General features: G+C 36.9%; 1 protein-coding gene across 1 annotated transcript in view; it reads left to right on the top strand.

Annotated features, from left to right (window-relative positions):
• ZFAND3 (zinc finger AN1-type containing 3) overlaps positions 1-26,978 on the top strand; it is a 50,107-nt gene that overhangs the window by 5,689 nt on the left and 17,440 nt on the right. The window contains exons 2-3 of the mRNA XM_026059834.1: positions 5,843-5,908; positions 20,417-20,587. Of these exons, the coding sequence (XP_025915619.1) occupies positions 5,843-5,908; positions 20,417-20,587 (237 nt within the window). The remainder of the gene's footprint in view (positions 1-5,842; positions 5,909-20,416; positions 20,588-26,978) is intronic.

The following is a 26,978-nucleotide window of genomic DNA, read 5'->3' as shown; positions in this document are numbered from 1 at the left end:
ATAACAGTAATTCAAATTTTCACTTTGATTATCATCAAACTTGGATTTTCTTAAATCTTTTATCACAAAATACATATCTTTTAATACTGGTGCAAGTACTTTTTGTCTGGAAGATTGCATGAATAGTTTCAAGTATAAAACTGTATTGAGTTGTGGGATATTTCAGTTATCTTTTAGGAAATGCCACTAGTATTAGGTGCCAGTGTAGCACATATAGGAAGTTAGATTTTTTGAATTCAAATTTCTAGTAAAAGTGTCGCCTTTGTCAATGTATAATGGCACGAGGATCTTTCTGTATGTTTCAGTCTAATCCATGCAGTCCCAACTTCATTTAAAGAACAATCCTGGCTCTGCTTACATATTACACATGTAAACTGGAAAGACTTGGCATGTAGATTTGTGAAGTGAGCACTCTTTTCACATCTGTTGCATGATAATTCTGAAGTCTAATGATGACCAGCAACACAGTACCACTGTTAACTGTTCCCTCTGGTTTATAGTCACTTCGCAGTGCAGAGTAGGCAGTGTATTCTGGGATCCCATTTATTAAAGTGAAAGGACCCCCAGGAACATGAAGCAGAAACACTGTCGTTTAAGAAAAACGTGGGTGAGAGCTGCACAACTCTTAAGGTTATATGGAAATTATTTATAATAATATAACTTAACTGCAGGTTTCAAAAGCACAATTTTACACTTCAAATTACACCTATAAAGTAGGAAAGTATGGGGACAAATGGGGAAGCTGAGGAAAAGCACGTTAGCTGAGGTAGTGGAGTGAGACGACAGCAGGAAAAAGCATGCAGTCTGTTGTCTCGGTTTACTTCATTGGAGTTAAGTGTGCTTTACCACTCAGCAGCAGCAAAGCTGTCCAGTTTTCATTTCCTTCTTTAAAAACTGCATGGGGATAAAAATCCACAAAAGTAAATACTGGCAGACTTGTAAAACTAGAGTTTAAAAAGAATATGTTTGTATGTGATATAATCCTCTTATCTGTTTAGCAGGGATGTAACTGAAATTATCTTGCAGTTTATGCATTCTGCAGCAAATAAGTAGTTCTTAAGTATTAGAAAGGTTTTTTTTTCCATAAAGAAAGTGTATTCTGTCTGCGTAAACAGAAATTAGAGATTTAGATTCCCTTTTGTTTATGTATTTGTGCTTGTAATCAATGACTGTTTTCAAACTCAGCTGGGTAGATTAATTAGAGTATGTCTCTACCAATTCAGCAAACGCACAACTAGATTAATGGTTTGGATAGGTTTCCAAAAAAGTGTCCTTTCCTGTATGGCAAATAGCCATAAAATTCTCCCTGTCCTGACTATGATACTTCTATCTAAGGAATTCAGCTTTTACTTGACTACCTTCTTACAGCTGTTATATATGGGGAGTTTGTGTGCTTTTCTTGGGGGAGGAACTGTCATAGTACTGAAAGCTGAAAGCGGTGTTCAAATGTGCTTGTATCACTATCAACAAAGATTAGTGAGCATCGGGCTTCTTTAGCTCATTTTTCATCATATTCTTGTTTGTTCACTATCTGGCTTACAGTTTCTGTGCTATCTATAATTATTTTTATGTATTATCACGCTCTTAAGCATTGTACTCTTGTACAAGGTGGGTTTTGATCCAGTCTGCATCTCCTCTTCTGATCAGTGAATACTTCCCAGTGCTCTTCAAATCCACCGGACACGAATATTTTGTGTTCAAATGCAGCACTTTCTGCAACAGCAAAAAGAGAGGTTACTCTAGTATTTCACTTTTTCCTGTACAGTAAGTTCTGACTGAATGGAGTCAATTCACTACAAAAACTTTAGGAAGGGGGAAATAACAAGCTGTCCTTACTCAGGGTATGTCTGCCAGGACAGGTGCTAACTGGTAGTTGTTACTGCCTTTCAGGAAAGGAGGCAGGCAATGCAGAAAGGCATGCTAAAAGTCAATTTAAAGAAAGATATAGTTATTATTATAATAATGTTAACTTATGTATACAAATATAAATAATATATAAAATTGTACTGCTTTAGAGAGTTACCAGTAAAGCTGGTCATGAAGTCTTTGCTTGCTTTTTGAGCTACACAGTTTTTAGTAACTTGACAACCTGCTTTTCCAAATTGATGTCCTTAGTGCGCTGTTAGTGGCAAGTCACAGAAAGCTAGTAATACCAGAAAGCAAAAATCACTAAATGGCAGCTACATGACCAACACCTTCCAATCTTTTCTTATACTACAATGTTCAAATTAAAATTGAAGGATCTTGTTTGTCCTTTCTTAATTCTTAGTGTTTGAAATTGCAAACTCTGTAATTTTTTTTTCAATTCTCCTGATTTCTACAGTAGCTTTTAGTATTTTTGCACTTTCAATCCCCTCCTCTTGGAATTATGTTATTGCTGTACAGCAACTGCTGTTTGGAAAAGCAGTAGCAAACACTAGAAAGTGTACACCAGGTGGGAAGGGGGGAGAGGAGGAGCTATGTTTTATTCTGTTAACTGGATATAGAGTAGAAAGATAGCTTTATTGAGTTTTAAATCTATTGCTTGTGCTGAGGAAAAATTAGCAGTCCTCAATTCTGTGGGTTATGTTAGAAGTTAGACATTTGTGGCCTTTCACTGTGCAATAAAGTGTTTTGTGAACCAGTTAAATTCCTGTGAAACTGATTTTCGGAACAGAAGTACAGCTATATCCTGAAACATGTTCAGAATAACATGTTAGTAATAAGTCTACCTTTGTGTATAGCCAAGAAAGAACAGTGATCTACTGTATCTGACTTTTCTTTCATGCAAAACTTTTTATCAAAGCTGTAGCCCTGTTTCAGATAACATAAAGATTTCTGTATTGGCTGCTAATTATACCAAAAGATTCAACATAATGACTGCCATGTAAAATTGCACCGTCGAGCCCTTATTACACAGTATTGTGTTATGCATGACTTTTTCTGATGCAGGAACAAAAAACAATAGCAGAAGAAAGTGCTGCAAAGGACACGCAGCCTTCCCTGGTTATTAGGCACTGTGGTGTACTTGCATGCAAATCCCAAGCTATTCATTGCTGAAACTCCAGTACTGTGCTGTGCAAATTGCAGCTGTGTAAAGGTAATACATAATAAGGGAAGATTAACAAAAGAAACTTATGTAACACAGTGAAGTGAAGAATACATGCCAATCTGTAGTATTCTAAAGTGACAAGTAAAGGTCTTCTATTTAATTGAATGCTGAGATCATAAACTGGTGTAAATATTTACTGTAGTATGATTGCAAGGATTAGTCTTATTTGATAGTCCACAGTGATGATGCTTGTCAGTGATACTTTCAAAGAAAACTGGAATGTAACTAAAATTATTTGAAGAAGATATGCTGCATCTTAGGAGGCAGCTGTGATCTAAAATCAGTGTTGCAATTCCATATCCTGTTGTATGTTTTGCATATAAACAACTAGAGTATTTTTCTTATTTAGAAGTTGAAACTGCCCTAACAGACCTACAGTGTAAGTTTAATAAATATCCTAAAGGTTTCTGTAGAAAATTTGGTAAAGGTTCTGTTGCAGTACTGTTACAGAAAACAGGGCAGCATCTTTTCTTCCCAAATGCACCAATTTTCTAAGCCTTCTACAATAGTATTACTAGTGTAAATCAATCTGATATTCCCATTTTTTTATATTCTAGCCTAGTAAAAGTAAAGATATGAAAAATTATTTGAACTTAATTTTTCACTGTTACAAAGCGGTGGGTAGTTGCCAGTGCCGTCAGGCCTGGATTCTTGATTGGTCCATCCTGGATGTTCCCCTGTTAGCCAGGGAAGGCATCCAGTCCGCTCCCCCATGCCTCCCGCTCCTCCTGACTGCAAAAGCAGGTTTGAATTTTGTCATATGCTCAGAACAACAGGTTTGGTTTATTTTCTGCTCCAGCTGTGGTGATTGAGCCCCCAGTCAGCCTTATTACTCCTTTCCCTGTTTCTTAACCCTCTTTTTTTGCTGCCCTTGTACCTCCCTTTCTTCATCCCTGTCTTCTCCCAAATAAACAGCCTTGCCCATAATTACTTTTTCCTGACTGGTCTCACTTCTGCTACATCCATACCAAACCATAATTTGGTAATTTTAATAGTTACCGAGGGAATGTTGGCCTTGCAAGACGCTGCTGTGCAAAAGCTCCCCAACACTTGCCTCCATCTGTGAAGTTCAGCCGTTTCTCGCATAACTCTCTCCTTAGGCATATGCAAAACCCAGCCATCCCTCAGGATGCTATCTGTCACTTGTGTCAGCTTCTTATGCTGTTAGCTGTCACATCCTGCAACTTGGCATGTCATGTTCAGTAGCTCCCCATGTCCTGTTCAGTTAGCTGAACCTCAGGCCAGGGCCTGGTGAGTGGCCGAGTCCTTTGCCTGCAGCCTCAACACTCATGCATTTGCCTTGAGAATCAGCACTTTATAACCCTGCAACAGGGCGTCTTTGAAGTGGTGCATGTTGCCAGTGGGACTCTTTGGGAGAACAGAAAACTCAAAGTTTTTCAATCCTTTTCTGAAAAACTGCAAGCGTGAAACTTGTGAGTTCTTTGCTCCCAAGTACGTTTCATTTAAATTGAGTGCATTGAGATAATTTCCTCGCATCTTCCCCTCCCAGTTGCGTGAGTTCTTCTTTTTTATAGTGTCACAATGCTATGAGTTTTACAGTGTAGACAAAGTTACCCAAGACCTGCTCCTTACAGAAAAGTAGAAACGAAAGAAAAACTTGAGGGTGAGAACAACTTTGAGAGAGAAGTAAAGGGAAATAAACAGCTTACTACCAATCCAGATTTGAAAAATCTTTGAAAAGCAGGAAAATAGATTGCCATAGCCACAGTGCTGTTTTTCCAGCTATGCTAATACTGGATAATGAGAAACAGGATTTTTCAGGGGTTTGTTGGGGGGAGGAGGGTAGGCTTATGTTAAGCTCATCCTGTCATTATACTAAGCTCTGCTGTATTGCCAACATAATACTACTACATTACCAGCAGTCTAGTGCAAACTTAATTATTGATATTCTGATAGCCAAATTCTACTAGCTCTAACCTAATTTCAGGCTCTCTAGCTTTATCCGTTTTATAATATCCAATTATCAAAGCTATGATGTATTATTACTGCTGGTAGTGCTACTGTCAATTTGTCTTGGCTTCAATACATGGTTGTTTTTTGTTTGTTTGTTTGTTTTTTACTGCAAGTCGCTGAGTACACTGAATTGGGTTGTTAGTTTAACAAGATCTCTGGAGAACTCTTCAATGATGATGCATGTGGAGATGCTACAAAGCCAGAACGCAGTTTACTACCAAGCAGATACCAGATCAGTGGGAAGGAGTCCAGAATTCAACAACAAAACTTAACTATGAGAACAGTTTATCTGAATATGCTTTTGCTACATTTTAAAAACACAGAACAAGATAAGATTGCAAAAGAGGCAAAATCATTACGTCACTGGGGTCAGTGACAAGGTTTCTGTTGAAATCGGGGAAGCCATCATTTCCTCCTACGTGTTAGTTGTGGATTAATGAAATAAGCTTCTAGCTTTGTTCCAACATGAATCACACCTTTGTTAACACTGGAAAAATTACAGTTACAACGTGTATTTTCCTAAAAGTGTCTCTTAAAATGTTTATGAAGTATAACATAACCTGTCTCTTCACTCCAACTTCTCTAGTTTGTGAGCGCAAGACATGTTCAGATTTGACTGGGAAGGAAACACTGAAACTAGTAGACTGCTACCGTACGTTCTTTCCCAAGACATGAGTGATCCTCAGTGTTTCTGTATTCCTAAGTATAAACTTGATGTGGTTGTAAATGTTAAATATTAGTTGATATTGTGAGACTTACGATGATCTCTGTTTCCAGGTGGGCCATGCACAGGTACAGCTCATGCCTCATTAACCACACCAACCAAAAGATCTTGTGACTCAGGTATGTGCATTTTGTGGAGGCTGGGGAATTAGATTTTGTATAATATATAGCTGTATGATTATAGTTTAATAGTCAAGGGTAGTAACTATACCTGCAGAATGCCAACTGAAAATAAACATTGTTCATTTGCTGTCAGAAATACATACATATATACACACATATATGTGCATATATAGAGGGTGCATATGGGAGGAGAAGGGCAGATAAACTCATCTCAGTTCTGTTAAACATAATTCTCTAAACATACCACATTTTCAGGTAATGTTTGTAAACATAAGAAATACAGAAGTAATCAGTTTGATTTAAGTCTAATGATTGCTATGCTACTTTGGAAAGCCTCTGTTGAAGGGCAAAGTATGAAGTAGAAAACTGTTTGGAGTACGACTGACTTTCCTCGATTGAAGACACAGTATAGACAACTGATGTTTGCATTAATTGAGACTAAATTAAACCTGATTTAGATCCTTATTTCTCCTTGGAGGGTGTAGGTGGATGGTTTCTCACAGAGCTAAATGATAGTGGTAACACATTAGGTCGTTGCCAGACTGAGGTTATTGCTTCTGCAGCAGATCTGTCTTAAAGAATCATATGAGCACTGATGCAGGCAAGCAGCCAAATCCAGGTTGGCTCAAACCTTTTTCACACTTCAGTTTTGCAGTTGGTTAAGGCAAGCTCATACAATCCTTTCCACCAGCACTGCTGGGGGAAGCCATAACCTCAAGTAGAGAGACAGTAGCAGGCAGCTAGGGAGTGATAACTTCTAACCATCTGTAACTGTTTCCAAAGTAATTTTTGCCTATATTTGCATTTATGTAATGTAATTTAGCTGTACTGAGTGCAGAAAGGAAGGGTATTCCTGTTTAGTTAAGGTCTTCTATTCTTTCAGGAGTTTAAGGCAAACTACCTCTGAAGTCATTCTTTCAAAAAGTATTTCTCATGTTTTCAGAATACTGCCAGTTTATGATGGTTTTAGTTATTGTATTTTTAGCTGAACTGTGGTTATTCCCTGTATGTATTTATTAGCTTGAGACAAATATGTGATGATGAGAATTTGGCTTGGCTCACAACAAAGGAAGGTTAAGTAAGAGAAGCTACATTTCCTTGTCCTTGCTGCAGGAGCAGATCTTTCCAGAGATGCATAATAATCTGTGACAGTGCCATGAATATTGTTTGTCAAAGAACTTCTAGGTTTGGTACTGTAAGGTACTGGGTCCAACTTCTCCAGAATTTGAGGACTGTAGATTTTCTTTTTTCTGTAGACATGGAGGCGTACCTACACAAGAAGGAAGGTTTGCCACTGTATCCCTTGCAAACTAAGGTGCTTTACTCATGATATTACCAAATTGTATTTTCTTTATATGTTTTCTGTTGTAATGTTTAACTCAAATTTCATTGGAGGGTTATTAAAAAGTTTTTTATGATGTTAAAAATACTGAAAACTAAGATTAGTATATGAATATTTTTTAAACGGGCTTGTGATTAGCAAAAAAGCAAGTAAGTTCACCATTTGCAGTGCCATATGGGAACAGCAAAAACTACTTAGGTTAAAGCAGATGAAACTACTATACATGTTGAAAATGATCCATTAAATGGTTGGGTAACTTTCCTCAGTAGTTCTCTTATTTCCAGTTTATACTGTTTGATCTCTGCATGCTTAATATGTTCATCATTTGGTGTGTTTAACAAGAAAATAGAGATATTAATCTGGTGCCACAAGTTTCCCCTTCAGTCAACTAAATCAACTGGTTTCATATTGCTTTATTGCCCCCCTTCTTTTTTTCTTTTTTACATCATTTGCTCAGTGATTCTGCATATTTTGTCTGTAGTCCCTTACACTTAAGTCCCTTAAAATAAGCCTGCTACCAGGAGATAAACCTTTTTTTTTCAAACTTGCAAACTTGTGTTTTCAAATGCAAACTTTCAGTGCTATTTTAAAAAGAAAGTTTTCAAAGACTGCATTTGGGAATCTAGATAAATATGGGAGCTGAAAAGAAAACACTGGTTACAAAATATTAGCCAGAAATAGTATTTAGGAATGACATCTTCAGGCTGAAGCAGCAGACTGTGTGGCTGAATATTTCACATTACATTCACTTCAGCTTAGACTCACATGCCTAGGAAGTTATTTAAGTGAATACAAGCAACGTTGGTCAATACTACACATTGTGTATAAGCCTCTTTCCTATAYGAATTTTACATTTCATCTGCTCTGAAGAGCTTTGAAGGAAGAATGTTTTGGTGTGAGCTCAGCTGTATAAATTTTTGTTTCCCCTTCAAGCATAGTTTTTTCCCCCTAAAGTCTGCAGTATACCAGTATTTGAGACAGAAAATCAGAAATTTGACCTATTTATGTTGCATGCAGGTTCCTTTCAGAAGAGTATTAAGGAAGGCATAAACTTTTATTATATTAGCATTTAAGGTAACCATTGAAGAAAGATCAAAACAATCTATCTATCAAGACAGAGGAAAAGAAGTTCTTTTAGAAAAAAAGTTTTTTACCTCATGCGCTTGTCAACTTGCATGCTGGAGGAGTTCTTCAGACAAAAAAACTTATTGTGACACCAAGTAGTTTTGTCCTCTTTTCCAGGATCATTGCTGTGGTTGAAAAAGTATTTATATTCCAAAGTGTGCCCACAGGACAAGGGTAGTGATGCACAGATGAGTTAAAGCCTTGGAACCATTAGTTTGGATGATGCCTCAAAGGTTTTGGAGAGCCAGTGGTCTGAAGATTTTGTAGGAAGAAAGATGGGACTATGGCCTGGGGTGGAGGGTTTTTTTATGTATTTTGATTTGTTTCTTAATGGTTAAGAAGTAATGTTATGATGAATCGCAGATGCTATTACTGTGAGGCTTATTCTATTCAGTAGATACAATGGGATATGCATCCCTATCCCATTTATATGGGTGCCTGTGTTGTGAAAGCACAGTGCTAAATAGTGTATTAGTCGTCTTTCTCTGCTGTACAACTTAAGATGATTAAATATGCAATTCAAAACAGCCAGATTTTAAACATTTTCGTTGCTGCTTAAAAAATCCTGGAAAAAAATTCAGTGGAACTGTTCAAGTGCCCTCAGATAGTTTTTAATTGTGCTTCGGAGTGTGTAATAGAAACAGGCAGATAAAAAGCAGTAATAATACAATCARTCCATAGATAAGATCCATAAAGTTGGTGAATTTTTAAGTTACTTATTTTATTTCTCAGTAGTGGTTCATGAGAACCTTAGTATTCTATATAGATATATGTGCAAATAGCTTGCATTTTATGAGGCTGTCTGTCCTGGATGGGTGTAGTGGGTTTTATAGTGTACAAGATTACAGTATCTGTCATATGCTGTATGCTTTTATAGTTTAAAGCTTGAGTCTAAAAGATGCAGAGAATTCTTCCACTGCTTCAGCAAAGCAGCTAGGCAGGTATAGAGTCCTTTTTGAAGTTTAAGGTTTATGTTTTGGTTTTTTTTGTTTGTTTGTTTAGTTGGTCTTTATAGATATTAAGGTGTGTGTGTGATTGTAGCCATGCTAGAAATCTAAACACCATGAGGTTGAACATATGCTGTCAAGAGGACAGCCTTTTCTAGAAAGGGCAGGCTATGGTAATAGGAATCATATGAATCATCAGCCAGAGCCAAATACAAGAAACCGTTCCTTCATATGATTTTTTTTTTTTAATCAGTTCCTATGTGTCGAGTAAGGACAAAAAGATCTGGTCCTCCATTAATTGGATATTTTATTGCTCTGGTGTGGTAAGTGGCAGAGCAAAGACTATACAAAAGGTTAGTGAGGGAGTTTTATAACATTACAACAATTTTGAGTATTTTTTTGTTATTATTCCATGGGACCTTTAAGGTGCTTTTTAAGGTGTTTTGCAGTGTTCGACTTTTGGAGGGCAATGTGTTAGAAAGCCAACCTTCTTGGAGCTCTCTCACCAAAAGCAAAGTAATGATAGAACAGCCTTCGAGCAGCATTATAAATCACCCAGCCCTGGCAATAATAGTGCCCATTAGAGACTTCTTTTTCTCTCTTTTCCCTGCTCAGTTCCCAGCTGTACTAATAGAACAGCACATCAAGCAAGGTTGTAAATAAAAGTTATTACCTAATAGGTGGGCACTGAAGTGGAATGGACAGGAACTGAGGCATGGAGGCCTTATTACTGCTCATCAGCAATTATTAACAGGATAAAGTGTCGGGACTTGCACTGATGCAGCAAAGGCTAATAGGGGCTGGGACATGACACTGTACCATGATCAGGTGATGTATGTTGATGGGCTTTTACTACCCCATCTTGCCGCCTGTTTCTGAGGTGTGTTGTATAATCTGTTCTGTACTCCCAGATTTATCTGGATAGACAGCTCGGTTTCCTCTYCTGCTCAGAGGAGCTTGGTATTTGTTGCACGTATACTTTGCATTAGTTTCCAGTGTTGGTTATCTAAGAGCCTTCTCAAAGTGTTAAAATTATTGTAGATTAAAATCCTTCTAATGCTAAGGATCATAATAGTCATATCTGTAAACAATTTTAAAAACTTGCTGCAATTGTAGGATTTATTCTCAGTATCATCTTGTTAACTTTACAGAATCACTGTCATTCATTAAGAATAGTGGATATGGTCATCTGAACTATTTTTTTCACTAAATACATTCCCTTTATTTTTATACTAAATGTGTTATAACTAGTAAGGCTGAAGAATCCAAAGAGATGGGTTTGGGGTCAACGTATCGAAAAAAATCATTAAAAATCAGCTGTGATTGTGATGTTGTGATGATCCTTGCCTATGAGTTATAAAAGCTTCAGTTGTTCTTGGGAAGGTTTTTAAGAGCTTGTTAGCATGCAGTAATTGGTGATGTTTGCAAAAAAGTCTTTCCTGATCTTTCATGTATCATAGAGACTCTAGCACATTTCTGTGGGAGTGAAAAGCCATCTCTTTAGAAAACCATAGAGGAAAAAAAAGCCTTGAAATTTAACTTTTACTTGCTTTATTTTAAAGAGCAGTTTTGCAAGCATCCTGATAGTTCATATATTAATCACTTGTGCAGTTTACTTCTGGACTAGGTGACCTCCAGAAGTCCCTTCCGCCCTAATTTTTTCAATGTCACTAGCAGAGAACAAGTATGATCTGAGTGATTAAAGGTATTTAGTCTCACTTCAGTAGTGCTCACAGCTCTGAATGAGGCTGGGGGACTGGTAAGTCCTAGAAGTACAGGCAAGCAGCTAGTGCCTGAAATACTGAAGGAGAGAGGAGCCAGTGCAGACTCACGGAAGGGTGGGATGGTCAAAGTACTGAGCTGGGAGAATAGTCTTTGCCGCAGGGTTTCGGTGAGCACGACCAGGAAAAGCTAAGGATGTTCGAATACATAAGACACTCCTCTGCCCTACGTTAAATGTTCTAGGCATCCTATTAAACAGTCTGTGCCACTGCCCATATCACTTCCCCACCACCTTTTATTTATGGTGTGATAGGTGATCTTCAGTCTGCTTCATGAAATTCCTTTCAAATATGAAGTGTACATTTTTAAGACCATTATGTTTTACAATTCAGGTCTGATCACTTCTTTGTATTAAAGTATGGCCGAATTGTGACAAAGTATTTGTCCTTGGATCTGTTGAAGTAGTAGAGTAGATATTTTATTCTGTCCGTATATTTTTGAGTAAAATGAAACAATTTAATCTTAAATATTCATCTTTAGGGGTTTCATGCCATGATTAGTTCTCTTAGCTATCAAGATCTCTCTGGGATCAGTTAACTGACCTTTGACAACAGATACATAGTTGTTATTAGCAAATATTCAATATACCACTATTATTAGTGGTATATTATTTGGTATTAGATTACTGGGCTGTGTGTGCCCACACAACCAGAAAGCCACTCCTGAGCAACCAGCTTGGCAACTTTTGAGTAACAATTCTCAAGTAACAACTCAAAACTTTAAATAGACCACGTCTCCATTAATTTCAGGGACAAGGAAATTAGGGTTGCATGTCTTGCATTTCCCACCTACACCCTCTTTCTAAAACTTAATAAAGATATATATTAGAAATATATTGGAAGAGGAGCGGGATAGCTTAGGTTTCGCTTTACTTCTGTTTGGGTTAATTTGTCTTGCCTTCCTTAGCAAGACAATATGGAGAATGTAGCAAAGAATACTTGAGGTCATTAACTTCGACATGGCCAATATCCAACTGAACAAAATCTGTCAGGAACTCTGCTGTTGCCGGCCTGAAGAGTTGAGCTGATTTTACCTCAGAGTGTTGCAGTTATTAAGCAGTACCTTGATTATCCATCCAGATCAGGATGGTAACAGTCTTACTAGTGAGCTTCAGCAAATGAGACATACTACTTTTTATCATTTTAAATTAGGTATTTTATCGCACTGAAGGGTTTTTTTAACCAGTTCAGCATTAAATAACTGTCCTGAAACATACTTAAAAATGTACTGCCACTTATTTTTGTGCTTTTTTTTAGCACTGTCTTTAATTAAAATGTATGTAATGTAGGAACCACTCCACAATTCTGTTACTGCTGCACTTTCTGATGCTGGAGCAGTGCCCCAAAGGTTTTATTCTATTCTTGGTTAAGGCCTTTTTTCATACTAATGATTTCAGTGAGCATCAGAGAGCTTTAAGTACAAGTTTTCACTATTTTCCATTTAGAAATTAATTTTCAAGAAGGCCTTAAAATATATGGATGTGATTTTAGAGTCTCTTGGAAATCTGTTTGTCTGTTGAGCCTTAATAAGAAGATCCCTCTAATGATGCATTTCTTTAGTAAGATTATGTGAAATACGTGATTCCCAAAGCTTGATGTTGTATGTGTCTCTGGGTGTGTGTGTACACAGGGGAAGGTGTGCATCTTACTACAAAATGAGGGATTTATTAAAAATTTGTTTGTTGAATGATTGTTGTGCAAACAAGTTACCTCTTTTTCCTACCATAGTTCCAAATTATTATCTTGAACATAAACTTTAGGGAATAACTATTGAGACCGAGATCTTGGGGCAGGCTGATAGAAACCTAATATAAGACAAAACACAGTGCAGGTGCTATTGCATCCTCTGAGCTTCATTGTTCTGTTCGTCTGACCTTCAGTTTAAATTAGTGTAGATGCTTCCCAAATATCTCCTTTCAAAACAGTAACAATTTCTCAGGAAAAGAGCTTGATTTCTGATTTACTGTAGACAGCAATAAGGTATACAGAAATTATATGCTGTGAAAAGGGAGACTGCTTTTTCCCCAAGAAAATTGCTAGAAAAAAGTAACACGAGCAAAGTACGAACTGATTTTTAAGCTTCATTTAAAATATCTGAATTGAAAACAAGAAGTTTGAACATAGCTCAGCTGTAGGTTTTATAATCTACTGTTAGTGAGTTCAGTAAAAGTTTTATCAAAATACAGGAACTCTTGCTTTTTTTTTTTTTCCTTGACATTAATCAGGTAGTCCTTGGAATGGCAGTCTCTCATTGCAAGATTTCTGTTGCTAGTAGCATCACTCAGGTTTTGTAGTTAATGACAGATCAGTTTTTTGAAAGATAAATATTGAAAATATATATTTTTTACTAGTAAGTCAAGAGTACTTTACAATTCCTCTCCTGAATCTGTGGCTTAGCCTTGGAAAACCCTCATTATTCCAATGTGGGGAGGGGAGGACTAAGAAAAACTCAGTGTGTGAATGAAAAATAACAGAGCAAGTAGCTTCTGTATAGAGCTAGTTTTAGGCTATTAGTTTGAAGAATTACCTTCCTGAATACTGTACACCATCTGATTGATGAGAACATAGCTGGAGTATACTATTAGAAACTCAAAGCAGAGCAACATTGCTTATTTATGCCCTTTTGAGTTCACTAGCAAATATGTAATGTTTATAACATTATCTATTTATTATTTCAATATTAGAGAATTTCAGAAAGCACAAGAGGGCTCTCATTAAAGTCAAAAGCAGTTAGTAATATCCTAGTTGTGTTTACACTGAATTTTCCATTTTATCAGGACCAGTATAAGCTTGTTTGTATGTGTTTGTATGAACATATTTGTATATGTAAATATACATATTTGTATACTAGTGACTAGTATTCAGATACTGTTGAATGGCTGGGATGTTCATGATTTGCCTTCGCAGTTTTTTCAAAGTTCTTCACTATTCTCCTCTTTTCATCATATATATTCCTGTGTTGTAGTTTTTTTCTTCTTCCTTGTGTTTCTGCTTTTCCATTTAGCTCTATATTTTTTGCATTATTCCTTCACTTAATAATCCTGTTCTGATTATTTAGGCCACTTTCTATAATATTACTTATTCTCAGTCTTTAACTGTCACTAAAATCTGCCTTTGTCCCTCTTCCAAACTTAATCCTAATCCTAGGGKTTTTTTTCCTCCAAACGGGTTTATGATCTCGTATTTTAGTAACTGCATCTTTTAACTATCTAAATAACAAGTTGCTAAAATACATAATTTAATAATGAGAAAATAAATTCAAATTAACACCAATAAAATATTTTCGGAAAGCTAGTAACTTTAGTTTTGTCTTCTGCCCTTTTCAAGGTTCGTTCTTCATAATAGCTTGAATATGAGGGGCTTGAGATGCTGTTTGTCAACTATAAAAATTTGCCTTAACATCCTTAGGGTATTATTGAGCTTCTGCTCTACATGAAGTGCCCCCAGCAATCAAGTTGCCACGTGAAGTCAGTCTTGTGCCTGCCAAGTCAAATGGTTGCTCTCTGTGCATGATTTTGCTGTCGGCAGCTGTTTCTAAACAAGCTCTTCAGCAGTTTACACTTGTAACGCGCAAGGGATAACAAGAACTAGGCTGAGTGCTTTAGCACCAGCCTTTTCTGTCATCACCAGCATATCTGCCCCTGCGGCTTCCAGAGGTTTACGGGCTGCTCACATGGGTGCGATTCCGGAAATGAGCCCCCCTGGAGGAGTTTTTTAAATAAACAAGGTCATTATTTCAATCAGCAAAGTTACAGGTGGCAGTTGCCTTATAAAATGTCTAAGCTAGTTGAAATGCAGTCTGTTAATCCATCAAAAGAATTGCAGTGTGTGCCAGTGCCTGAATACATTTAAATGTGCACTTGATTGAATCAATTGGGTGTACAAGTAAAAATGTTTAAGAAATAAACTTAACATTTCCATTAGTTCTAGTTAATGGAAACACTGATGTCAGAGCCTATGGGGAAGGGAGTAATGCAAGAATTTAACTATCAAACAGTTCTAGTACAGGAGCCTAAATATGAGATGACAAACTAATTCACTTTACAATTAATTTAGCAATTATGAAACTTATTGACAAGAAAGGAATATTATGGTAAGACACTTTTTCTAATTATAACTTAACTAAAATGCATGAAGTATCCTGTGTAGTTTACCATTTGTCTAATAGTATTTTCAATTTACAATTCATTCATCTAATGATAATGGCACTAGGTTAATCTGTTTCATTTTGCTAGTAATCTTAGTTAGTAAGGGGTTTACGTAAGAATTTTTGAGACACATCCATCTGTAGTGTTTTAAGAAAAATCGAGGCAAATTCACAAAGCAAAGGAACTTCTTATGAACATGAGTGCTTCCGAAGAGGTGTGCATTGACATTTATGGCACAGATGCAGTCTTGATTGCATGAGGGGGTGAGATGTTCACCTCAGAGTAAATACCAGTTTCAAAATAACTGTTTCCACAGTATTGTATAAGCATCAGGGAGGAACAGGAATGGCCACAGCTGTTGTCAGACTCAATTCATAAGATGCTAATCTTAAATTTCTGTTCCTTCATTAATAGTCAATAAGCAAATGCATTTTGAAACAACTGTGTTAATTTTAGGTTCATTTGAAATAGAGGAGATGATTTTAAATAGTGATTCTGGTAAATGCGATAGTAAAGATCGGTTAATGAGGCAGTTTCCTCTCAGATGAAATTTCTAATGCATAGTCACCATGCCGGGGAATTAAGTAATCCCTCATCTAAAGATGGAATAATGGAAAAAGCATCCAGAAAGCGACAAGGTATTTCTCAAACAAGTTATTCACTGTTATGTAGTTATCGTCTGTGACTCTGAGTTTCTTCACGGGCAGAGGTTTTAACAGCTCAAGCTCCCTTTAAAATGGTTTGAGGAAAAGATGGCAGTGATGTGTGAGGATTCATTAATTATTGCTCTGCCTGATGTTTGCACAGGCAGTCGAGGTCATAAATATGTGTCAATCCGTCAATGTGATGGGTTCCTTATGGAAAAGGAGGGGAAAAAAAACCCCAACTGATTGAGTGCCTCAAAAGCTGTCATCAAAATAGAGATTAAACAGACTCGTCTCATTCTTGGAAGCAAGCAGCAGCAGAGGAGGCTTCCTTGTCTCCTGCTACTTTCCCATCGCTTCCTTCATCCCTGTTACATTTTCTCAGCACTTTTCTCACTGCTAGGCTTACGGCTCCCTCACCCCCTCTCCAAAATGTCATGAAAGAGCCAGGGTCGTTGTTAGTGAAGCCATGTGCGTGCAGCCTGCCAACTCCACCATGACAGGAGACTCAGAGAGACTGGGATTTGGCTCTGACAGCCCTAACGCAATTCATTCGGAAATTACGAGGGGAGAACATGAGTAATGAAGACAAGAACAGTGGCAGTAAGGAACAAATGTGAGTTTGTCTGAAACGTAACAATTTTTAAGAACGCTGCTCTGTTTCCAGTCAAGCCTCCAGTTTAAATCTTGCTCTGCTAAATTACTACCTTCACTCATTTCAAATGGGAGCTTGACAGAGATGTTGCACTTAAAAGAATCTGCGTCCTCAGATACAGATTAGAAGTATACTTCTTTCTTAACTCTGAATTAAAATTGCAGTTGGAGAGTGATGATGGCAGAGTTACTCTGGCTGAGCAATTTCTGTGTGAAATTTTGGGGATGACTTATCTCTGTTGCTGTTTTCCTTTGTTTTTCCAGAAAAGTTTTGTGATTTTGACACCTGCAAGTAGAAGGAAAGCGTTCTTCTCTTTTTCTCTCTCACAGTATTTTTTTGGTTTAGGAACAATGCTAAAATGCATTTTGAGAGTGAAAATGTTTTGTAAAAGCAAAAAGTAATTCCTGTTGCACGAATCATCCTTCCAAGGAAAAGCCTGTCGTTGGCTGAAAGAATCCTCTTTGCTGTAGCTGTTCCTGATTGCTTAATAGCTCATACTCAGAACTCACTCTTGGCTCTAGTCAAACCACTTTACCCTGTTCCTGTGACTTTTCCTTGTACTAATGAATATGTCTGTGTCTGGTTTTCTTCTGCTCTCCAGGTAGTAAAGAATGAACAATTTCTATTTGCTATCAGACCTCTGAAGTTTAACATTGCTAGATTCCAGATGTTGAAAGATTTATTTTGTGTCAGTATTTCAGAAGGCGAGATGATCTGGAAGAAATGCACACAGGATTGAATCTAGAAGTTCTGATTTCTGATTTGTATTTTTCTCTTAACTTCTTTTACTTATCCATGAGAAAATGTAAACGTGCATTTTGTGATGAATATGAGCTTGCACTTGCATGTTCAAGGCATTGTGCAATCGGATAACTGATACTGACCCTGACAGTTAGGCTAAGTTACTTCTGTGTTAGCACTGTTTAATTTATGGCAAGAATATGCATTTAAAAATTAGGTGTCTAATCTATCATTTCTATCATATTAGCTAACTTATGTTAATATTCAGCTAGTCATTACTACTTAACAGGAAATGTATAATTAAATATTTTAATTAGATGACTACTAGCCTGACCTGGGGTAGCTAATTTTTCTCATTAAGGAGAGCTTTCAATGGCACATGGCTTCATTAACTGATCAGGCAATGGTTGACTCATAAACATGAATTCCTTACTTGGACTTTATAATAAACAGACTACTGTGTTTTCCATCGGCTTAATTTAGAATGCCAAATTTGCTTCTGAGAAGTACCAGAATGGCTTCAAAGATGTGTAGGAGGTAGATAGAAATAGCAGTGTAACTATTTTTCTGAGTAATGAATAAATAAATAATATATGAAAGTCATGCATTTCCCCATCTTTGTCAATGAGGTSGACCGCAATAGATTTTTCCTGAACCTGGAGTCTGCTGGGCTGCAGTATGCAGGTTGCACGTGGAAGGGTGCACTGTAGCGCATTCTAGGCACTCTGAAATCGGTGTATGCGTGGCAGGATTGTTGCCTTGGAGTAGGACTTGGGATCTCTGCAGTTTATTCAAAGGATCTTTCTATTAGATCATCTTCTGCAGAGATTTAATTTAAGACAGGACTAGTGGGTCAGTAACTGCATTAATTCATTAGGCACTTCTTTCTCTTCCTTGTCAAGGTTCTCCCATGGTCTTTACTGTAACAACCAGGCATGTCCAGGTGGAGTACATTACATGCTGAATGTTACTGTAGCCCTGATACATGTATTTTGTAAGGTGTAAGTTGTAATCCATGACATGGATCATAAAGAAGGCTGTACCGAGACACACATCAGAATTTTTTTTATTATGCTGCAGTAGTTCTATCATCTGTATACTGTGAGGAAAGCAGTTCAATTTGCTGTAAAATGTGAGATGTGGGGGCTTCGTACATGTTGAAGAGCCAGGTACATTTTCGGTGTATCTTAGCACTATGAAAGAAAGAAAGAAGACCCAAGTGAGGCAAGTTGTGTATTGATAATGGCTCCAATAGTGGAGTCCAGCAACTGGAAAAACATTGAGACAAGATCTGAAACACAGGTAAGAAGCCTGGGTTAGTTTAAATTGAATGCAAGGAACCAGCGAAAGCTAATGGAGGATACCCAGGAACAGGGGAGGCTAGCAGTTGTTCCTAGCCTAACCAAATGAGATATTTGGTAGATGGTAAGGCCTGATATGGATAAGCAGTGGATCAGATGAGTTCACTGAAATAACAAAGATAGGGGTAACTGTTTTAGCTACAGCAGCTAATTTGCGGAGTGCTACCTGGAAGATCATTCTGTTCTTGAGCTCCAGCATTACAACCTAATCACTCAAGATACTTGTTAGCTTTAAGAAAAATATTTATAACTTTAATACTAAAACTTCCTATAATATTTAAAACTTCTCCTTTAAAAAAACAGGTTAGCTAACACAAAGTAGACAATGTTTTCCATAAGCACAGGACACCATGCATGGGAAATCTAAAATCATGCTAAAAGCCCTGGTTATCTTGTTATTTGTTGGATTCATGTCCTTTTAAAATGGGTATAACTGAAGTAATATTTGCTTTTTTCCTTGGTCTCCATTTTACACTGGAGTGCTGACTCATTGCAGTAATGGCTTTCAGCACTTGGCCTCCTTGCAGCACTACTGTGAACAATTTAATTTCTAGTACAGCTGGGATTAAAATCATTCTCAGTTTATATTAAAAAGAAATACAGATTTGATTCAGCTGTGCACAGACTTGGGAAGGAAAATGCCTATTTAACCTAACCAAGTTGACTCAGACTGCGGAGCAAGTAGATCTGCTGAAATCCGCTGCCTCCGATGTGCCCACAAACATAAGGCTTACCAGTTTCTAATAGGTGGCGCATGTTTCAAGCACTATTTTAGAGACGCAGTCAAAATATGCTTCATTGTAAAAGCACCACATTGCCTGAAGTAAACACTTTCCCTAATTTTAACTTCTAAAGGAAGGAAGCTTGTTTTGAAAGGGCATTCCTCAGGTTAAAGGAGTCTGAGTTACCTTATCTTGAACTTTTCTGTAGCACCTGCATGGCACCACGTAACCACAATGAAAAATCCAAAGTGGATCACCAATTTGCTTGCTTTTTCTTAAGGCAGCACCCTGTCGGTTTGTATCTTCTGAGAATATGCTTTCCACATGCTATTTTCTTTTAAGCGGAAATTTATATAAATGAAACTATTAATGTAAAGAGTGTTGTGATTAATTTTTGCAAAAAATGGCTGAATACTTTGAATTTATAGCATGCACATACAGGTTGGGCTTATTTTATATTTTGCTGTATAATAATTTACATTTAAATTGTTATCCATGTGGAAAGAGCGAAACACGGTATGGTGCCTTCATGTACTGCCGTCAGCCATCACAGATGTAGCTCACACACTGTGCCTTAAAAATCTCCATTCAGCCCAGGGAGGAAATAGGTCGAACCTGCTTTCAGTTGCTTTTCATCAGAAAGCCTAGTTCAGTTATTTTGTGTGGGGAGAATGAAGTCTTGTAGGAGAACCTAAATAAGATGACAAATGAAGCCTGCTATTTTTTAGGATGGTGTGTGCTCTATGTGTTTCTGTATACAACCTTGCCATGGCTGGAGGGAAGTTAAACAGTTCATTTTCTGTTCAGTATTGCGAGCTGTGAGAGGTTCCTATAGGGAACAAAAATAATTGATCCCTTACTTGATGTCAGTTTTAATTGTTTAAAAAAAAAAAAAAGTATATATGCAATAGAATTGGAAGTATCATGCTGCCTGGAGGTGACCCTAGCTGAAAGCAATATACCTTTAAACTACACAAAGGGATGTCTCTGCAAGGAAGTTCTAATATTTTTCCTAAAATGTTTGTTGTGAATACAACAGATTCACAGTCGGAGAGTGAGGCTTCTCCTGTGAAAYGGCCACGGCTACTGGATGACAGTAATGACAGGCCTGAAGAAACCAGTCGATCCAAACAGAAGAGTAGACGCCGGTGCTTCCAGTGCCAAACAAAACTGGAGCTAGTACAGCAGGAACTGGGATCATGTCGCTGTGGTGAGTACTGTTTGTCAGGAACATCTGGCTTCTAATGCAGCAGTGTCTGGATCCATATCAGAGATGGAAGTACGGAAACCACTTGCATTTTGCATCTTTCAAAGATATTTTAAACAGAAGCTGTATCTTCTCCACTGGTGGCAAAAAGTCCTAATTAATTCCTGTCCGTCTAATTTCCACTTTAAAACTTTGGCCCTGATGTGGTGCCTTGTCTAAAGAGATCTTAAATATTACTCAAATGTTAATGAATGTAGTTTCAGAAATCCCTGTAAGGTGGGAGAATGTCATGCCCGCTTGACAGGAGAAGAAACACAAAGCACATCAGTAAATATGCAAAGATGACAAGTTTTTTTTTTTTTTTTTTTAACAGAAGACATAAGTCTTTACAGAAACATAGGTCAGCATTTCCATTCTGCATCTTATATGACATTGTTTAAAAAAAAAAATCTGAAAATATTTTCCTTCTTACAGTCACCTAAACGGGGAAAAAAAACAAACAGTTCTTCACTGTATGCTTAAAATTATCCAACCTGACTTTTCCAAAATTGATGACTTTGTTCAGATATTTGAATTGAGGGTGGTAACCTCATGCAGACAGCTAATTTGGGGTTTCGTATTACATGCAGATAGGCTTTCTGGAATAACAGTTAATGTGGCTCATTATCATCATTCAAGAGGAGATACTCTCTCCTTCATGGGACAGTTGCGTTCAAAACTGGTGTATAATATGCTCATTAGACACAGTGATAATGCACATAGTTTTATATACTAATCTTTTTTTTTCATGTAATCACGTATTGAAAGCTTGCACATGCACTCTTTGACCATGTTTGTATTGATACATTTGGAAAAGTCTGTTTAGCTACTCCGTTATTTCCAGCAGGGAGATAATTTCCAAAGGTTTTGCTTGGACAGTAGGTGCAATTCACATTGCACCTGTGACATGCAGAACTTTGTATTAAAATCTTTTCTCTATAGAAGGCATGTCCTTCTGTGCAGTGATGGGGAGAGAAAGGACTGGCTAAACTAGTTATGAACATGTAGTTAAGGGATTCTATATTGAATATGTAATGTCAAGTAAAGAGAAGTGATAGAAAGCCACAAAGATTTCATGTTATCCTTTGTTCTTTTCTTCCCTGTCTTTCTTACTTCAACCACCAGACAGTACTGTTGGTCGTGTGCTCTTTGGTCATGAGACAGGCTTAGTTTCAAATGCTGGAGCATTGCCGTAGATCTAACGTATATCAACCATCAAGCCACCAAAAGTTATGAAATCAAAAGCTATAATATTGCAAGTCTTGTTATGGAAATCATGTGTCTGGATACTTTGGAATATCAAGTAAGATTTTTACCAAAATGGTAGAGGTAGGTGTTCCTGCTCCTGGACTGCTTTTGTCACATACCAGATGAATGAGGATGCTTACAGGTATCTTACTGAACTAGATAGAAAAATCCTCCCTAATATTGGGAGCAAGAGTATTAGAAGTTTGGGGAGAACAGGAGAGAAAAATGACTTGATTATATTATGTCATTAATCTTTTCTGCACTCTGCTAAGTCTGAGCTATCTTTTAAATGATTTCTTCTTAATGTTAGCAAACATGGTAAAAACATGTTGATTATTAGCTTCATATTCCTATGTTGGCAAACAAATTTTCTATTCAGACAATAGCAACTGCAGTTTACAAAAAAGCACATCTCCTTCCTTCTTCATTCTGTAGCTCTCGATGAAGTAAGGATTTTTTTACTTTAAATAAAAAGATTAAATGCCAAAATAGGACAATAAAATTGCAATGTAAGAACAATGAAGTTAAAAGTAACTTTTAAAAACTCATTCCATTAATTAGTAATGTTTTTAAAATTTATAAAATAAGAAATGCCTTTTTTTCCTCAGCTGGATAACAAATACAGCTAGTTGGTTCCTCTCAGGTTTCCTTGAAGTAGTTACATAACTCAACATTTTTCCAATACAAATGCTGTAGAAATTATTCCTTAAATTGTTTCCACTGGATATATGCAACATTATGGAAATGTTCTGTTAGATTTAAAGTTCATAAAATGTGTTAATAAAACATGAAGTTGAAGCAAAATATACTCTCTTCCTCAGAAATAAGTGAGGGAATGAAAATTTGCATTTGTGCATTACCTATTACATTCTATATAGCTTAAAGGATTTATAATAAACATTTTTATTCTACACGTTTAATGAGAGAAGTGGGAGGCTGGAGTCTATTCCCATGTTTACAACATGGCCAAAAAGGGTGTAGATCTTTGGTTTATCCATGCAGCTATAATGTTTCATTAATACAATATTCAATATGTATGTGTTATTTGTAATAAAATACTCTTGTGTGATGTGAAACTAAGCATACCCTACAGTACTTATTAATATTATTATAAAAAGTAAGCAAACAGAACCCTACCACTGAGCAACATAGGTCATCTCAGATTTACATCATCTGAATTGCTTTACTATTACTCATCAGCATGTAGCTTTTGTCATTTTTACAGAAGATGCCTTAAAAAAACATTCTCGCTAACTTTGCCTGTCTATCTGAGAAATTAGGTTCCTTTAGGTCATGACTGACAAGCCAGATCAAAAGCACTGGGGGAGGTTGGGGAAAGAATGGGACAGAATAAATATGTTAAAAATTCTCATTTGTTTAAAATGCTTTCTAAATCTGATTCTGATCAGGTTATCTTTTTGTAATAAACAAAAACACAGGTGATGTATTTTTAACTAGAAGAATTTTAAATATGACATATCAACTGGTATAAAATAAACATGCAGATTCTTATAAAGTAATGGTTAAGGTGGAATGCTGTTGAATCTGGACTTCGAACAACTATTATATTGAATTCTTGGCATCTTAATCCTTAACTGAAGCAAAGGGAAAATGTGGAAGAAGTTCAGTTTTAAACATTAAAGGAAATTTTGACAACAGTACTTGATAAAAGGCAGACACAATATTCAGAAGGAGAAATATGTTGTTTGCATGGATACAAGGAAAAAGGCTTAATCGCATAAATAGGATGATGTCGCAAAGCCCTGTCTGAAACACTGGTGATAAAATCCACATTAACTTTATAAGACTCCACAGAAGAATTACTGCACTGTTTGCTAATACACGTTTTCCTGTCCCAGCCTTAAAAGTACTGGAAATCATCTGCTTCTCTGATGTGTCCTGGAGACTCTCTTAGTGAGATTTTTAGTGAGACAGTCAGTGGAAGAGAAAATCTGTACACATTGGACACTGTTTTAAAGTAGATGTACCTATGTATATTATTCCATTGTAACTGGGATGCGTCACCTGTGTACCTAACAGCCAACAAATTACATCCAAATCTTCTATTCATCATCATGATCGGGGAATTAAAATGGGCTGAATGGAAGGTTATTTTGAGGTGAATCCTTTCTCCATGTTGAATATGCAAGAAACTCCGTTAATTCATACCAAATAATTTTTCACTTTGATTTTATTTCCAGATAAGCTTGTGCATGTTGCTTTTGTCCATTCAAATTAAGAAAGTTGAGATGCATCTACTAAAGAGTCATCCCAAGCTACGACTTGTGGTTCACTGGAAAGTCAGCTATCAGTCCAAGAGGACGCTTCTTTCCTTTAGCAAATCCATTCCCACAGTATTTTTTTTTTCATGCTTTCCTGGGTGTGTCTTTCATCATTACACTTGTAAAGTATACATTAAAAAAAAAGCCTGAAAGAAAGGAAGAATTTTGGTTATCAGATTAGCAGCCTTTAAAACACAATTCACCACAAAACTCCAGTACCACAAAAAAATAAACAATATCTAGGTTTTGTAATTGATGTAAAAATTAGGTCCTCCAAAAGAAAGCAAGTTTATTAACAGAATTGTTGGCCCCCACTCCAGAATTGCAATATTCATGACTGACATGAGGGGTACACTCTCTAAAAGCAGCTTAATCTTTCTTTATAAAAAAAAAAAAAAAAAGCCTGCTTTCTTTGTCTCACAAAGTCATTTGCTGCTTACTGCAATTAAATGTGTGTGTCCTTTGCTCTGAATTTGGCATCTATATTTTGATTGCCAATTCTTTTGAAAGAAAATTTTTCAATATGAACATTGTTCCTTATTAGAATGTGATTAAATAATGAACCCCAGATTTTTCTTTGCTTTTTCTTTGGCATCTACGTCACCTCCACCAAGATGAGAAGGGAAGAGTGATCTTAAATTCATGTTAGAGGTAGGATTTGCAATATTTAATTAGTTCCAGTTTGTAAATTTGGGTATTCAGCCTCCAGCAGGCTTATCCAGTGCAGTACCTCCTCTTATTATCAGGCATGCAGTAAGCATTCGAATGAGCTTGGTATCCAGTGCCCTTTCTGAGCCCGCACTGAGGTGAACACTGTATTACTCCCAGCTTTTTCAGACATCAAAAAACTGTCTAGCAGCATATGCTAGTAGCTTGGCTACTATGAAAATACCTGAACAACTCATCACACATTTGTTAAATCCACATATTCTTTATCATTCTGTATGTGGTACTCAGGAAGACAATCTCTCAAAATAATACTGTTTTGAGATGCTAGTATTTAGAACAATGAATACCAGTAGTTAATGGTCATTTTCATAGGCTTGTAAAAGCCAGTTAATGTATTAGTTTGCATTCTATGGCCTTGCGCTCCCAGCATGAACTGAAACTGGTATCTAGGGCTTCTTACGCTTGTTATACAGTTATTCCAGGTATGAATAAGGTATATGTCCAGATTCTGTATTTCCTTGTATCTTGTTCCACAGGGCACAACATTTTAAAAAGTGTGTGTGTGTGGGGGGGGGGGTGTCTTACTCTTTTCACCGAGAACAAGAGCCCTGATGTCTTTGGGAAAGTGCTGTGTTGGTTCTGCTGCCTCTGGTAAGAGCTGTCCAGGGGAGGTGCTGCTGTGGCACTGGTCCCTTGACACTCGTGGGAAACTTAGACAGATTATCTAGTGCTGTAGGGCTTTGGGGCGAAGAAAATTTACTACTGAGAAGGGACTTCCAGTAAGGGTTCTTTAAACTCTAACACGTTTTTCAGCTGCAGAAAGATTTGTTTATTTTTATACACACATACATAGACACTCTCAAGATCTTTTTTCATTCTGCTTCCACTCTGTACAAGTTATTAACTGCTGACAAGAAATTCACATCTCATAAATAGTGCTTAAGAGCCATTGCTATATAAATTGAATGTGTTATGAATTGTGATGGGCCTTTTTGTAGCGTTCTGTGCCTAGAGCAGGAAGAACAGAGGATGTCATTTTCATTAATTTCTAATGAGGTGCCAATTAAGGGCAAGGAAGGAACTCAGAGGGGAAGAGTCGCAGAGCTCCCCTGAATCCTGTGCCCTGGGGCTGTCAAATGAGCGTGCTGCCGAGCCTTCTCTGGAAAATCCATTAAATTGCAATCTCATCTGGAGCACACACCGACAAATTCAGCTTCCCTTTGATCTTCAAAAGAGCAATTTGTAAGATAAGTTCTGAGCCTTTTCACACATTGTGCTGGGAGAAGTGATAGGAATACTTAATTGCTGATGCACTTTGCAAGCCTCGGTGAGGAAGAGAAATTTTAAAACACATTTCCATTTGGTGCCTCTCTGACTGGATAACCTTTAAATCAACAGTGCTGGAACAATCCCCGCTTCCTATGAAACATTTTCAGATGCCAATTACACTAGGCATGGTTTCAGACAGCTACATTCTCTAATTCCGGGTGGACCTTTCAATAGTTTAGTGTCTTATGATGGATAATGATTACATTGAAATAATATATTTATTTAATACTAGATTTAGTAAGCAATTATATCATGAGGGAGTCAAGCACTTAGTTCATCCTTGATCTGAAAATTGTCAGGTCAGTAATGTGATAAGCAGGTGGCTACCACAAACTTGCTTTAAAACTAGAGACAGGGAATTTGTCAGTAAAAGTAGCAATATAATTCAGAGATTTCTGGAAATGTTTGTTAGGAAAGGCAGGTTGATTATTTGAAATTTGTAATATCAGTTTATGGGCCTTAATTATTTGACATGGATGTACATCATTCTTAAAGGAAGTTCTACACATTTTTTAAAGATACTGAGCTGTAAATTTCTAAGCCATAGAAATTATTTGCATAGAAAGCATTGCTTAATTTTATGGCAGAAGCTTAGTATTTTACAGCAAAAAAATAATTCTGATATCACTTCATTTGTAAAGCCATGACATAAGTCTGTAGTGGTCTTTAACAGTGTTGGAAATATATTAATTCCTGGAAGTGGTATGCAAAGTATGAACCTCTTGTATTGAAATCTTTTACATGAGACATACAAGGATGTTCTAGGACATCAGTAATGGAATTTCACATCTGTCATGTCAGACCCAGTCCTAGTTATCAATTAGAGG

The sequence above is a fragment of the Apteryx rowi genome, unplaced genomic scaffold (genome assembly GCF_003343035.1).
Source record: "Apteryx rowi isolate R43461 unplaced genomic scaffold, aptRow1 scaffold_160, whole genome shotgun sequence".
NCBI classification, from domain to species: domain Eukaryota; kingdom Metazoa; phylum Chordata; class Aves; order Apterygiformes; family Apterygidae; genus Apteryx; species Apteryx rowi.
Note: the sequence above shows the minus strand (reverse complement) of the source record. Positions and strands in the feature narration are given on the sequence as shown.